The 15,125-nt window shown below is 40.8% G+C and overlaps 2 protein-coding genes across 2 annotated transcripts; one reads left to right on the top strand and one right to left on the bottom strand.

The window, feature by feature from the left end:
- Positions 1-3,748: 3,748 nt before the first annotated feature.
- rplp2l (ribosomal protein, large P2, like) lies at positions 3,749-5,677 on the bottom strand. The gene is made up of 5 exons (XM_031569705.1): positions 5,568-5,677; positions 4,996-5,119; positions 4,575-4,623; positions 4,339-4,434; positions 3,749-3,871 (listed from the first exon to the last, which is right to left on the bottom strand). The coding sequence occupies exons 2-5, from the start codon at positions 5,116-5,118 to the stop codon at positions 3,789-3,791; spliced, it is 351 nt and encodes a 116-aa protein (XP_031425565.1). The 5' UTR covers position 5,119; positions 5,568-5,677; the 3' UTR covers positions 3,749-3,788.
- Positions 5,678-10,424: 4,747 nt separating this feature from the next.
- On the top strand, positions 10,425-14,586 carry slc25a22b (solute carrier family 25 member 22b; the record flags this gene model as incomplete). Its single annotated transcript, XM_031568712.2, has 9 exons — positions 10,425-10,585; positions 11,623-11,678; positions 11,815-11,905; positions 12,436-12,493; positions 12,679-12,739; positions 12,887-13,040; positions 13,571-13,725; positions 13,922-13,997; positions 14,260-14,586. Coding segments are annotated over 9 exons (966 nt in total), but the record flags the coding sequence as incomplete, so codon positions are not given.
- Between the last annotated feature and the right edge of the window lie 539 nt (positions 14,587-15,125).

Here is a 15,125-nt window from a genome sequence, read left to right as displayed (position 1 = left end):
TGCAGTCGGGCCTCATCGTGATGTGCAGAGATCTGTTTTCCCACGGACTGCTCCTGCCCTTCAGCTATCCACCCAGGCACGGAGTGGATTTGTTCTATTTGTTTTTCTGGTAACTGACTGAGCAGTCCAGAGAGGATGGCCAGTTCTTCTTCCTCTCAATTTAATGCCAGGATCCGAGGTGCAGATGTATCCAGAAGTTTGGGCATCCCTGTGGAAATTACAGATTTGTTTGTTATAAATCCACTGGAATTGCCATGAGCTGACGATTACAAATGACAATTACTGATCTGCTTTACAAGTTCTAACAAATCAAATGACACTGACTAGTTCATGTCTTTACAAGTGGAAGGATGCACAAACTTTTGCACGTGCCACAATTACTGTTTTTCTTTCTTCTTCTAGTTTTAAGTTCATGATGTTCCGTAACAGTGCATAAAAAAATGTCTGTTTGCTGCAGGAGTTTGTTGTAGCGAAACGACCTCTTCAAATCTTAGAGATAGATAGATAGATAGATAGATAGATAGATACTTTATTAATCCCGAGGGAAATTTAGGTCATCCAGTAGCTTATACACATATACACTTATACACCTCACCGACATACATACATAAATCACATATACATGCACATAGGGAGAACACTTTCACACAGAGTGTTTCCAGATACAGGAAAGGGTCTGACCCTATTGTACAGAGTACAATGATTTTGACAGTGTTGGTGTCCAGGAGGAAAGTGATCTTGTGCTGCTGGTGTGGATAGTGCAAAAAAAAAAAAAAAAAAGAGTTGATACTTCAAGGAGTGTCAGAAGACCGAATCAGAATATTCTCTCAAACCTATACATTTTATACAAGCTCAGCCAATCAGAATATTCTGCTCACTTGTTGCGGAGAAACATTTTAAGACAATGGTGACTTGTGTGAGCAGGTTTGTGTCCTTGCCAATGTTTCAGAGACGCTGTTTACAACTTTTTGGGAAGTTTCGTCTGCCCTTGACTTGTCTGCATCTCTTATACCGAGACCCCTCTAGGAATGCTTTGCTGTCTCCTACAGCCTGCACCTGTAGGCCTGTTTTCAAAAACAAGCCTCATCTCTGGGAACAGGCCTTTCTGCTTGACCTTAGAAGACACTCATCTCTGCACACAGGCCTTTCTGCCTGAGCCTACATGACACTTGTCTCTACACACGGCCTTTCTGCATGACACTTGTTTTTGCAAAACTGCTTCATGTTCACCACACCACTGTATTAAAACCATGATTTACTTTTCACTTTGAAAATCAACTATGGAGGATTTTGTTCAGGGGTCAAGCATGTATATATAAAATACTGGAGAGTACCTTTCATCTTCCAGGTGACCTCAATGGGGTCCAGTTGAAAGAGGGAGTGAGGTAAAGACAAAGTATGCAATGGTTTTAAAAGAGCATGTGTGTATAGGCAGGAAACTTGTTTGACAAGAGTGTATAAAGATAAAATCAAAGATCCCCAGGAGAGATGCTAGCCCTGTAGACTGATCAGATTATTGATGTGATATTACACGATGTGAATGTAAATGTAACTTCTGAGTGAACCACAAGGGAATTTCCAGATTTTCCCATTTCAAACTCATTCATTTCCACAGTGAACATTCAAAAAACAGATGTGCAGAAACCTTGACTAGAATCCATCTGTATTATAACTGAACAAAATTGAATTAAGTTTTTCTGAATTTGATTTCACCGGACCTTGGACTTGGCTGCTACAAAGACCTGATCTGCATTAAAAGCGATGGCGCTTACATCAGAATCTATCACAGTTCAAGGGTGCAGACCTGGGAGGACCTGATTTCACCTGCCCTGAACACAAGAAAACCACGACTCGGATTAATAAAGACATATATTTATACACATATGGATATATATGAATAGGTGGAACTCAGAAAATGGCTGCCGTAAGTTAAAAATAGAACAGCAGGGTATTTAGTAGTTATACTTTCTTTGTTTTGAAGTAGTGGGTTTTCTCCCACTCCCACGTGAATCTGTCATGCTGTAGAGATGAAGCTGCTTTCTGGCGACACTGCTGCTGGCTTTTGTAGCTGGCACTCAAGCTCAGTGGTACAAATTCTCTGTGAAGGCTGCCCAAGGAAAGCCCTTAATATGTGCATTTTGTCTTTCTGTTAATTTGTCAGGCTACAATACTAGATTTATGGTAAACTGAATGTCTTTCATTCATCCAGTGTCATGAATGTTGCTCAAAGGAATTCCATTCCAGAGCATGGTTGGTGCCACTTTGTACCAAAATGAGTCATTTTACCCAGAACAAGGGAGAAAAATGCATGCAATGAGTTGATACTTTGTCTGATTTCTGAGATGAAAATAAATACCCTGGTCCTTTCAGTGATGTTCAAAAGGCAAGGAAGCAGTGGCTGACTCACTGCAGATCAGGTCACCAACCACTAGGGCTGGGAGGGAAATGATCCTAACCACTTCAGACCTGCATATTTCCTATGAAAATAGTCAGCTTCTGCAGCACAGATCTCCTCTGCTTTTATTCCACTCGGTCCCAATTCCAGGTTAATGCCAATTACACCAGGCAAAAATATATGCAGATATATTTGTGCCAGCTCAGGAAGTACAACCTGCCTCAGGAGCTGCTGATCCAGTTTTACACTGCAGTCATTTAGTCTGTTCTCTGCACATCCATCACTGTCTGGTTTGGATCAGCCACCAAACTGGACAGGAACAGACTACAGTCAGGTCTGCAGAAATTATTATTATAGGGAAAATCATTGCAGACCCCTCACACCCTGGACATAATCTGTTCCAACTCCTCCCCTCTGGCAGGCGCTACAGAACTCTGTACACCAAAACCACCAGACACAGGAACAGTTTCTTCCCCTTTGCCGTCACTCTAATGAACAGTTGAATACAAATGATATTTATTTATTTTATCCTAAACTGTTGTGATATACTGTATATTTCAGTGTAAGTACATTGAGAGCCACTAAACCCAGAGTCAAATTCCTTGTATGTGACAATGTTAATGCCAATAAACATGATTGACATACAGATGAAATAATGACCACGTTGGTTACCATTCCCATCACGAAAGGTGGAAATCCAGTATCAAAGGTAAATTCATCTAAAACTTGACCAGCCTGAGGCTTGTTAAAGAGCGACTGTACAGATTTGCAGATTGTAAAGCAAATTAGTTCTTTGATTAGACCTTATGAAGTTAACTGTGCCTGAAAAGTAAACCATCACAGAAAGCACGAAAAGTTTTCAAAATTAGCAGTGTAGCCCAAGATACAATTTATGGCAACCAGTACAAATGTTGCTCAATATCAATCCCTCAAAGTACAACACAGCTAGTTCTAAGATGGTGCTGACTTAAGGCCTTTGCTGCTCTTAATTCATTTTTATTGGAAAAACTAAAAACTCCTAAATGCCTCCATTTACCTCTGAAGACCTGTGATCAACTGAAGTTCCGTTATCTCCCAATATCCTATTTCTAAACTCTTCAGACATTTTACAACTTCACAGCACACAATGTTATTACACCCGCCCCCCAAACCCCCCCCACAGATGACTGTGCAGCAGCAGAACGCTGCCATCATAACTATCCACCATTAGTTGCTTTACAGTACCTGCTGAGGGAGAAACTATAAGATTCTTTAGGTCTATGACTTATCCCCTATGTGTTCAAGAGAAGCTGGTCAAACAGATGTAACTGGTGTAGAGGAACACAGCCGTGGCTGTGCAATGATTCTCAGAAATGGCCGTTTATACAAATATTTTATTAGCTTGGTTCAGAGTTTAATCGAAAAGTCCGAATCCCATGTCATCATCGGATCCCTCCTCAGACTCCTCCTTCTTCTCTTCCTTCTTCTCCTCAGCAGCTGGGGATAGAAGGACAGGTGTCAAAGGCCAAACGTGGCAAAAGCAACAAACTCACATCCTGAATTGGCTAGATTACATCTCGAAGTAGGAAACCTAGCTCTCGTGTGTAAAAATATATAGAGGGTTGTGTTCTTTGCACAGGGATTACTGACTGACTTTGCTGATGAGTACTGTGGAAAGAGGGTCAGCATACCTGTGACCAGCTACTAACTATACACCTACAGCATATTTACTTTCAATAAAGGATCTCAGAAAGGGATCATTGGTGCCCAGTTGGGGGGCAAAATGATCTTCGTGATCAATAACCAGAGGTAGTCTTCCTAGTCCCAGTAGCAGGTATTGATACACATCTTAGATTATACTACCCTTCTAAAACACCACAAGTGTACAAGCATGTGAGACTCCATCCAACTTGTTGGTCTTACTGAGCGCAATAGCATTCCACAGCCCTATAGGAGTAACTAACCTGCGGCAGCAGGAGCAGCGGCACCACCAGATCCACCAGCAGAGGCGGCCACAGCCACAGCGCCTCCGGAGGGTACGCTGGCCAGTTTACCGTAGCCTATGGGGCAAGAGATGCATTAATATCCAGGACATCACAATCTACATGGTGTGTACCAGGTTTAGGTTAGTTGGAAACACATGTTTAGATATTGGCTTTTATGGCCATTTCTTTGCTGGAATGAATATGAACAAACTCACCCTGAGCGATCACCTCCTCCACACTCTTGCCACTGAGTTCTGAGACGACCTGCAAGCATAACATGTTCAAGATTACATTGAGAATTCATACTGATTTGATTAGCCTTCTGATAACTATCACACAGCAACAAGCAATGTAACATTAAGTATGTGCAGGGCATTCAAATGGGAGCAACTCAGTAGCATCTGATCTGCCGACTGTGCTTTCCACTTGCATCCCACAGAAAATGTGGCAACCCCAAACATTTAGTAAGATGGTCTGAACTATTGTAAATCTGTTGCTGGTAAACTTCTCAGAATATCAAACTGATAACACATTTAGGAAATAAAGGCTGTCCGTATGGCATGTCGGTAAATCGTTTTGAGGCTTAACCAACTCGACCCGCTTCACTGTCAATATGTTACGCTGAGACAAATATACCTTGTCCAAGCGTGTGTCATCGGCCTCAATACCAACGCTGTCAAGGATTTTCTTGATGTCGGCGGCATTTGGGCTATCCTTGCCACCGAGGGACGCGAGCAGGTAAGCAGCTACGTAACGCATCCTGAAATAAAAAAGCAACAGAAACATTAGACTTCAACAGAAACACACACGTTAAATCCAACCCGTTAAATCAAACATATCTTGATCTAGGTAGCAAGTTGCCTAGCCGTTTTATTCATTCGTACATTTTACTTCAGGTAAGAAATGTGCGACCCCTTGTTATAAATACAACTGCATTAACGCTGTAAAGGTATCACTACAGCGTTCAACATTTCCTCCATTAAATTGTGAAAGCGGGGACACTTTAGACGGACACGCATGGTATTCCAAGGGAGCTAGCATTAGCGGACAGCAGCTAGCATCCTTCAGTAAATAAACATAAAATCTTTGCTCCACATCAATGTATATTCACTATTTATAAGACAATGGTCAAATGCACAGTTTACGTCACATTTTTAGCTACATTTCTTTGAGGTTATCCACAAAATAAGACTTAATCCAAGACTCACTTTTCTGAGAGCGTGGTATGTCGTGTTCACGGCAGAGCTCGTACGGGCGGAAAGGAAGTTGCGTTGGTTTGGAAAACGGAAGAAGTTTCAGTAGGCGGGCCTATGTGAAATTCAATTGGTGAAGAGAAGTGTCTATTATATCGGTTTCCTTCCGTACGCGCGCTCAGACCATGTGGGCTATTCACGTCAGAAGAAATCGTATTATGTCTGTATGGGGCAGAGTAGTCTTTCTCTAAGACTACAGGCGAAGCAGTGTTTCACCTCCCTCCTTAAAAAAACCTTATATATATATATAAAAAAAAAAACACTTACAACAATCACGTTTTCCCTTCCTTTGAAACATTAAAATGTGGTCGTTATCCTGCCACAGACAAGAGGTCGTCTTCCTGAATTCGACTTCTTACTAGTATTACAATCAAATTAGAACTCAGGCCCAGGGCCAGCTGTTTCTTTGCTCAACTCTTGGTATTGCTGGGCTTTATAATGGTAGTAGTGGGGGGTCACTGCTTTTTAAGTGCATCCAGAATTTGATTGCCCTTTTCTGTATTTTTATCATCAATGGATATTGGCCTAATTCTGCCCTGCATGCATTGTTTATGGCACATCTGTGTAGCCTACTTATTTTGCAGAACTCTGCATGCAAGGTCTCAATTGGATGTTTATCCCATTTGTTGAATTCTTGATTTGTAAGTGGACCCCACACCTCACTGCCATAAGGGCCAATTTGCCCGATTACGAATTCGAACATTTTGAGCCAGATTCGGATTGAAATTTCTACAGGATTTTGTCATTTTATGGCATAGAAAGCCCTGAGTGCTCTTTCTTTCAAATCATTCACTGCATGATTGAATGTTCTTTTTTGGGGCCCATCTGTATGGGTTCCTGAGGTGGGACCGCTTATTGGGCTGGGTAGGTGTGGTGTTATTCCTTCTCTATTTTAGATACATAGTGGTTTGGCTACGATCAGACAGAGGTGTTAATGGTTTAACAGTGCATGATCTGATAGAAAAAGGGTTTATATCTGTTATCATGTAGTCTACCACAGTACTATTCCCAAGAGGTGAGCAAAATGTGAATCTATCCAATGAGTCCCCTCGTAACCTACTGTTGGCAATGTACAGACCCAGATTTCGACAGAGCTGCAAGAGATTCCTCCCATTTCGGTTTGTTGAGGGATCAGAATTCTTCCTGTGAGAAGATATCATGTCAATAGGGACATTTTGTGTAATGGTCTCCTTTGGTAATGGTCTCCTTGAGTGTTCAAAGTATCAGGTTGTGATTCTGTTCCGACATTCAGATCTCCACATTTGAGCACATTTCTCTGGGCCTGGAAATGGCACGTCTCAGTTTCCAATTCATGGAACATATCCTCATTGTAATATGGGGAATCTGAAAGCGGAATATATATTGCACAGAGATATGTGTCGTTTGCTGTGGATGTCATTTTTTTTAAATCTATATATGATATTTGCCCTTTTTACAATGTTTGTATGATTATTTAATTTGGTTTTATACCATTATATAAATAAGTCCCTGCCTTTGCGCACTGTAGTACATTTCCGAGATGGTAGTACGATCTCTCTGATTAGCCACATCAGTTGTGCACTATGTCTCCTGCAGTATTATTATATTTATGTCCTTGTTTAGGCTCTTCATGCCAAAGGTTGATGAAATCATCCCCTGTAGAGAGTTAATCCATTTTTTATGTTTTTTTGTTGTTTTTGTTTACATTTGTGCAAACCTGAAGAGAATTTATGTAAAGAAATTGAGCACTTGAACACAATAAAATTACACCTTTTAATTTTACAACAGCTACATTCATAAACAGATTCACATGTGTCTGTTACATGAATGTTGAATACTTTTTCCGTTGGTCACTTCATTCCTTAATGAAGAAATTAGCTAAATTGGTTTCTGTGATTTTTGTCTCATGACTGATACTTAGTCCTTAGAGGGGTACACGGGAAAAGAAAAATAATATTATTGACGAGACAGCAGAATAGTGAATTCATTCTTTTTTTAACTGTAATATAAAAATGACGCACTCAAATTATTTCCACATTTCTTAGCTTGTCTTTGACCTCAGTGTCTCACACCAACTCTGAGCATGCCAGTCTCTAGGCACAAGGTTACTATGATGTGGTTTACTCAGGGCACAAGGTTACTATGATGTGGTTTACTCAGGGCACAAGGTTACTATGATGTGGTTTACTCAGGGCACAAGGTTACTATGATGTGGTTCGCTCCGGTCCACAAAGGTGGGCAGCCTAACTCAGGTGCAAAAACAATTCCCCTATTCAGGGCAGACATCAGACAGGGCACTCCTTCAGTACCTTTCAAGCCTACCCCTGTATTGTGTGCAGTGTGTAAAGTTTTTTGTAGAAACATTATACCGCCTTCCCACACACACACACACACACACACACACACACACACACACACACACACACACACACACACACACACACACAGAGAGATATGCACACATGCATTCACAAACACAAGCAACAATACACAGGCTTCATTAGCCAGACCTCACCTGTGGCCAACCAATGAGAACAGTGCTCAAAACCGCTCCTTTGCTGGTGAAGGCTCAACTGTAAGGGTGATAAGAGAGACGAGGAGAAGGGCTGAGAGACTGGAAAAACCAAGAAGACGTGAAAGACCATGGTATGCAGGGACACCGTCCACCAATCAAGTAAGATTAGTCTCTTCTTTCTTTTTTCTTTTTCATTTTGCTTGTTGCTCCCTTGTTTTTTTTAGATTAAAAACAAATTTAAGTGTTACTTCTCAGGATGGTTATAATCATTCCAATACCTTAACACTTTTATCACTGGGAAAATGATCATATGCCCATTCTTTATGTTGAAAATAAAAAAAATCAGTACAGCGATTCTTTTGATTACTCAGTTAAACACGACATGCCACACAAACATCCGCTAGTAAGATGATAATGCATACTGGTAGGCAGTCATAATGAGCATTCTGCTATGTGTTAAATTCAGGTCAAAATAGTAAGTTGTCTCAATGGTTTTGCCATTTTAGTATCTATTCTATTCTTTTGGTATTTGGTATTTGGTATCATTGTGATTGCCTACATGACTGATACTCAGTGGATCTCTAGTGAAAGGGGTGTTCTATATTACATTAGGGATCCCTATCCTTTTTCATATATTACAACCCTATCCCTATCCTCATGTGCTTTCCATATGTGAAACTCAATAAAACAGTGTATATGGCTCTGTATATACACCACTAATCAATTTAGCAAATGCATCAATGAAAAAATAACATGTTCAAACAATCTTGTGTTTGCAACGTAGCGCTGTTTGGCAAACCTACATTCAGTAGGTTCATTCACACTCACTCTCTCACTGACAGTCACACAGATATACAAAGCACAGTAGCTCCATTTATTTTGGAAACAAAACCAGAGGTTAGGTCACAGGTGTATTGTTACAAATCTGTCTGTAAGGGAGACCGGAACAGAAAGCACTCAGACAGGCTGGAGAAGGAAAGAGAGGGAATGAGAGAGCAATGGGAAAATGGGATTTAGAGAGAGAAGCAAAGAGCTCAAATATCTCTTACACAACTCTGACATCGCAGAGAGATGGTGTGCTTCATATAATTTCATGGTAGAGTAGAGCGGTTTGGCCAATGACATTTTGAGTTGTGTAGTTCAGAGTGGTACTTGTGAGCTTATGCTCTGCATTGTCTCTAGATGTTCTTTAGGACGGCTCTGACATGGCTTTTTTTTTGTCATGAATCTGGGATATGCATTGATCAGTAGGCACGGTCTTGTGTGTAGGCTACACATCAAAAAAGTATTTGGCACAAATTATCACAACTTTTGCTTTTCAATTATTTGTTACCATGGTAATTATAGCACTGGTTTGGCGCCTGTGAATAGTTGCTATGGTTACTGTACCACAGTGTGTGCTTAAGATTCATGTTGGATGTTGGTTGTGTTTAAGATGCTGCCTGATATGGCTGTATGAGGTAAACTACTGTATGTTCCCCACATACTGAATACATTGTTTTGTACAAACAAAACCATCATTGTGTAGGCACGAATGCACGTAGGCACACACACTTCTAGCCAAAGGGTATGGATCTCAATATTTGGAGAGTAAGAAAGGAACACAGTAGAGTGGCAGAATGGCAAGATTGGCTTAGATAGAGGGTGTGACAGCGTCTATAATTTCCCTCTTTTTAATAGTCGGCTCATTTTACAGGGCTCACAGAGCATAATACCAATACACCTCAGATTCCCCCCTCAGGGAGGCCATAAAAGACAGTAATAGCACAGAGAGATTAGATTACCAGATCAAATTGAAGTAGTCGACAAACTGGAAACAGCTATGGTGATCCTGATGATGATGATGATGATGATGATAATGATGCCAGTTTTTACTCAGATGTACCCTGAGGTTCACCAGGAGAGGATCAAGAAAGAAAAAAAAACATGTGAAGGACTCATACACTGCCTACAGTCTACAGGGTTCTTATTTCACTAGTTTCATTTAACTGTAACTCTTAGATGGCTGGTTATTCTTTTTACTAGACTTGACACAAATATGTGAACTCTCAACATTGTGACACCTGTTGTGTAGCATGTAAAACAGAAAGGCAAATTAAATGCGATGAGGACATGTATGTATGTAAATATTGACACACCCACGGTACACTGGTTTTCAGGTTGACAGACTGTCTGCATTTGGGGGGCCTTTTCCGGAGTTAAACTGATGGCTGACAACACAATCAGGTAATCTTTTCCCCAAAATATAACTGTTACTTTTCTTTATGATATATATTTTATAAGTGATCTCTGTGGTTCATGTAAGACATAAGATATAATGTTTTCCTATTCTCTCTATTTCTTTATCTCTCAGTTTGCCTGCCAAGCTTATAAATGGAGGCATAGCTGGACTGATTGGAGTTACTTGTGTGTTTCCAATCGACTTGGCCAAGACTAGGCTCCAGAATCAACAGAATGGGTCTCGTCTCTACAACAGCATGTAGGCAAAACCTCCCTGTTAGTAACCAGAAATTGCCATGATGAAGAGTTATGTACACACACTCAAGTTAATGGATCCAAGTGTGCCAACATCCAGACTTATTAGCTAATGGTAACAACTGATTGCACTCCTAACCATAATAGCAATGACGGTAACAAGGAAAGCCCACCAGTCACTCGCTCAGTGACCGATTCAGTGCGTTATTGACTGTTTGAAGTTCTTAGGAACATTTACTCATGATGAGCTAAGTCTCTTGATTAACACTCAGCTCAATTTCCAGCATCATACAGATGGCTTCTTAACCCTCCAAATTTACTTCAAATTTCAAATGTACTAACATCTTTTATCCTTGGGGTCAATTTGACCCCCGCAATTTAAACCTCCAAAACATTATTATAATATATTTTTAAGTATATGTGTCAGGTACTTTAGGTTTGTTTGTTGGCTACCTAAATATCCCTTTAAATAAAACAATAGCCCGACCCACCCCCCTTATACATCCAGAATACATGTTACGCGACTATGGAGAAACCATAAACTTCCAGGCCACCTTATTTTCTATTGTAAATAACTTTAAATTATTGCTTTCAGCAGCCATTTAGAACACTCATTTTCAAACACGGTGTACATGGAATGCAACGCATATCTAATTAGAAAGCATGGGAGGAAAATTAGCTCATCTGTGTTTGATGGCGTCTTCTGGCAGTTCTGACATGGAAATGGAATGGTTTGTGGTTTGTTTTTTACTTTGGGGCATTCTACAAAATGTGTATAATTTATTACCTATAAAATCAGGGAATAGTTAGAGAGATATCCTCTTGTCACCTATAGTTATAGCATTTTTCCCAACAGTTTAATGAACAAACAAAGCTTGTTTATTGTTTTGGTTTGAAATGCCAATGTGCTGACCAGTCCATCTTTATGTTGCAATCACTCAGCTGGCCATAGCTGCATAGAGATTCAGCAAGTAATATTACATAGAAGTATTTCTGATTTCCTTCAGCTGAAAATGTTTTCACTCATCATGCCTCTTACAGGTCAGATTGCCTTATCAAAACCGTTCGCTCAGATGGCTACTTTGGGATGTACAGAGGTAAGTCTGAGCAAATAGAAAACATATACAATTCAATCACAATTCACCCATTTACCCATCATCTGACAATGTACACATAATGTACACAACTGTGACTGTGAACATGAGTTTTCCTTATGCTTTGAATGTTTTGAAGGTGCAGCAGTAAACCTAACCCTGGTCACCCCAGAGAAAGCCATAAAGCTGGCTGCTAATGATTTCTTTCGACAACAACTTTCTAAGGATGGGTATGCGACAATGATAAACACACTACACTATAAAAGATTATTTCTGTAGCCACTGTATTTATTTTGAAGCATTGTAATATGAATTATATTGATTGAAACAGGAGTCGCAGGAAAATGGAATTGTGGTTTATTTTAGGAAGAAAGTGTATCATTTGATCTATGGCAAATGTTTTGGAAAGTTGAGATCATTCACAAACCCACACTGTTGTGTCTTCTTGGACTATCTTTGGACTATTTTTGTATGTCTCCATGACAACTAAAACCAGGCTGTTGAATTATTGACTGTTCTGCGGAGCTGAGCTGGTGAATTATTAACTTTTTAAAGCTGCCTGTGTGTGAGCTTGCGACTGTGTATATGTGTGTCTGTGTGTGTGTGTGTGTGTGTGTGCATGTGTGTATGTTTGTATCTTTGCCTCATAATTAGTGAACATTGCTAAAGCTGTGCCTCCAATGAATGAATAAGGATATGCATTAATCCCAGAGTTGTCAAATACTTGTTTTGCTTTATGTCACCTCCCTCCCCCTGTTAGCCAGAAGCTGACTTTGCTGCGAGAGATGCTGGCCGGCTGTGGAGCAGGTACCTGCCAGGTGAGTTATGATACCGCGTTTCCCTGTTGCCCCCATGTGGCTCTGAGAAACACTGCAGCGCCAGATGGCTTTGCTGTGAAGCCAGTCCAGTCCTGGTCTCAGAGACATCGTTATCTCCAATGATGAACACAGACCCATGCCTGCAGCTGTGCAGTGTGTGATATTACTGTTTGTGCACACAACAGGTCATTGTTACCACCCCAATGGAGATGCTGAAGATTCAACTCCAAGATGCTGGACGGATAGGTAAGAGGGAGACTGATATTTTCACCATGCCATCTTGTCCCATGTTGATGATGCTGGGCTGATAGGTAAGAGGGAGACTGGTATTTTCACCATGCCATCCTGTCCCATGTTGATGATGCTGGGCCGATGCTGGTGGATGTTTCTCAGAGGCCCAAAGGAAGGCGACTGCACTGGCTCAGGGGAGAGCTGCTTCAGGCCACCTGGAACTGAAGTCTCCCACAGCCTTTCAGCTGACCGAAGACCTTCTGAAGAGGAAAGGAATCACTGGACTGTACAAGGGCCTTGGAGCCACGCTACTGAGGTTGAGCAAAACGCACACGCATGTCCGTGCACACATGCATACAGACTGTCAGTGTCTCTCAGACACAAACACACATAAACAGACACAAACACACATAAACATAAACACAAACACGCATAAACACACACAAACACACATAAACAGACACAAACACACATAAACACACACAAACACACATAAACACACACAAACACACATAAACAGACACAAACACACATAAACACACACAAACACACATAAACAGACACAAACACACATAAACACACACAAACACACATAAACATAAACACAAACACGCATAAACACACACAAACACACATAAACATAAACACAAACACGCATAAACACACACAAACACACATAAACAGACACAAACACACATAAACACACACAAACACACATAAACAGACACAAACACACATAAACACACACAAACACACATAAACATAAACACAAACACACATAAACATAAACACAAACACGCATAAACACGTCTGTATTGAACTGTCATCCTGTTATCTCTTCTGCAGGGATGTTCCCTTCTCTATGATCTACTTCCCTCTGTTTGCCAATCTGAACAATTTGGGAAGATCTGGGGCAGAGGGACCTGCCCCATTTTATGTTTCCTTCACCTCTGGCTGCGTGGCAGGCAGTACTGCTGCCGTGGCTGTCAACCCGGTGGATGGTATTTGTGCCATATTTGCTCTCTCATAATGCATCTCACAGTCTGTAGGGGTACACAGTACATGTTTGTATTTATGCATGTACATTCTTTTGAACAGTATTATTACTATAGCTCATGATGATGTATATGTTGGAATATTGTACAATATAGCTGGCTTGGGCTAAATACTGTGGACCTGTGCATGTGTCTGTTTCAGTGATTAAAACCAGATTACAGTCTTTAACTCGAGGAGGTCAGGAAGACACCTACACTGGAGTGACCGACTGCATAAGGTATCATGTGGTGCTTTCATGGACATTAAGTCAAACGGACAATGGACATTAATTCAGTAACGCCACTAAAATGCACATGTCTTCAGGGCTTATAGGTGAAAGGCTAATCTATTATGCTTTTAGTCTATAATATAGTGCAAACTATCATGGCTTAAAACCATAGGCTAGGTTTGACAGACATTTTACATTTACATTTTCCCAACTGTTTCTTTACACCTCAACTGGAAAATGAAGAACTTGTCCATTCTTTGGTTTAATTCAGGAAGATCCTGCGCCACGAGGGTCCCTCCGCCTTCCTGAAGGGTGCATACTGCCGTGCTCTGGTCATAGCACCCCTCTTTGGCATTGCCCAGGTTGTGTACTTCCTGGGCGTGGGTGAGCTCATCCTCAGCCTCCTGCCTAGGAGAGACCCATAACGGCGTCCCCTGGGATTTGTAGTTCAAGACATGGCTTTATGAACAAACTGCACATCATTTGGAGATATGAGGCCGAACTCATTCTTGTCCCTTTGTCATGGTCTAGACTGGCGCTGACCTTCCCTTGGCTGTGTAAAATCATCGACTTGTAAGAGGGAACAGTAACAAATGCTTTCATAGAGACAATTGTTCACAGACAGTAAATCTGGCCCTGCAGGGTGGAGTTCATCTCAGTTTGCAGGTTCATGGTAGCATGGAGTGCAGCATCTTGCTTGAAGCATACAAGCCTACTGATCAGTTAATTGGTACGGGACAGTTTCTCTAAGTCTTAAAATAGATCAGACTTTTTTCCATTCATGACCTGACTTTTCACTGGCAGTGTGAGAAAATGAATGTTATTTCTTTTCATTTTCTCTTTTCAAGAGCTGTGTCAATGAAACTTTAAAAAATGCTCATTACTTCATTATAGAAATGAATCAATTGAATGCAGCTACTGTGCTCTTCAGTAATAATAAGGCATGATTTTACAACACTGTATGGATTGGCTGGTATAACACGGGGAGTAAAAGTCATTGATTTTCTGAGGAGATGATGACATCGTGGCTGGTACTGAGTATGGTTTATATTATATGCCTAGTGTTTTAGTTCAACTGTAACTCAGATAACAACAATGACGTGAGCTTGAAAAGATATATTTAAGGAGGCACATAGA

Source organism: Clupea harengus, chromosome 6 (genome assembly GCF_900700415.2).
Source record: "Clupea harengus chromosome 6, Ch_v2.0.2, whole genome shotgun sequence".
In the NCBI taxonomy this organism is placed as follows: Eukaryota; Metazoa; Chordata; class Actinopteri; order Clupeiformes; family Clupeidae; genus Clupea; species Clupea harengus.
The sequence above is the reverse complement of the archived record's forward strand: the minus strand, read 5'-3'. Positions and strand labels throughout refer to the sequence as shown.

What these genes read in the sequence shown, in the direction of transcription:
- rplp2l (XM_031569705.1), bottom strand. Translation starts at nt 5,118, where the DNA reads ATGCGTTACGTAGCTGCTTACCTGCTCGCGTCCCTCGGTGGCAAGGAT. An exon ending in ATGACACACGCTTGGACAAG is followed by an intron (nt 4,624 to 4,995) that starts GTATATTTGTCT and finishes TTATGCTTGCAG; the next exon opens with GTCGTCTCAGAACTCAGTGG. An exon ending in CGCTGCTCCTGCTGCCGCAG is followed by an intron (nt 3,872 to 4,338) that starts GTTAGTTACTCC and finishes TTCTATCCCCAG; the next exon opens with CTGCTGAGGAGAAGAAGGAA.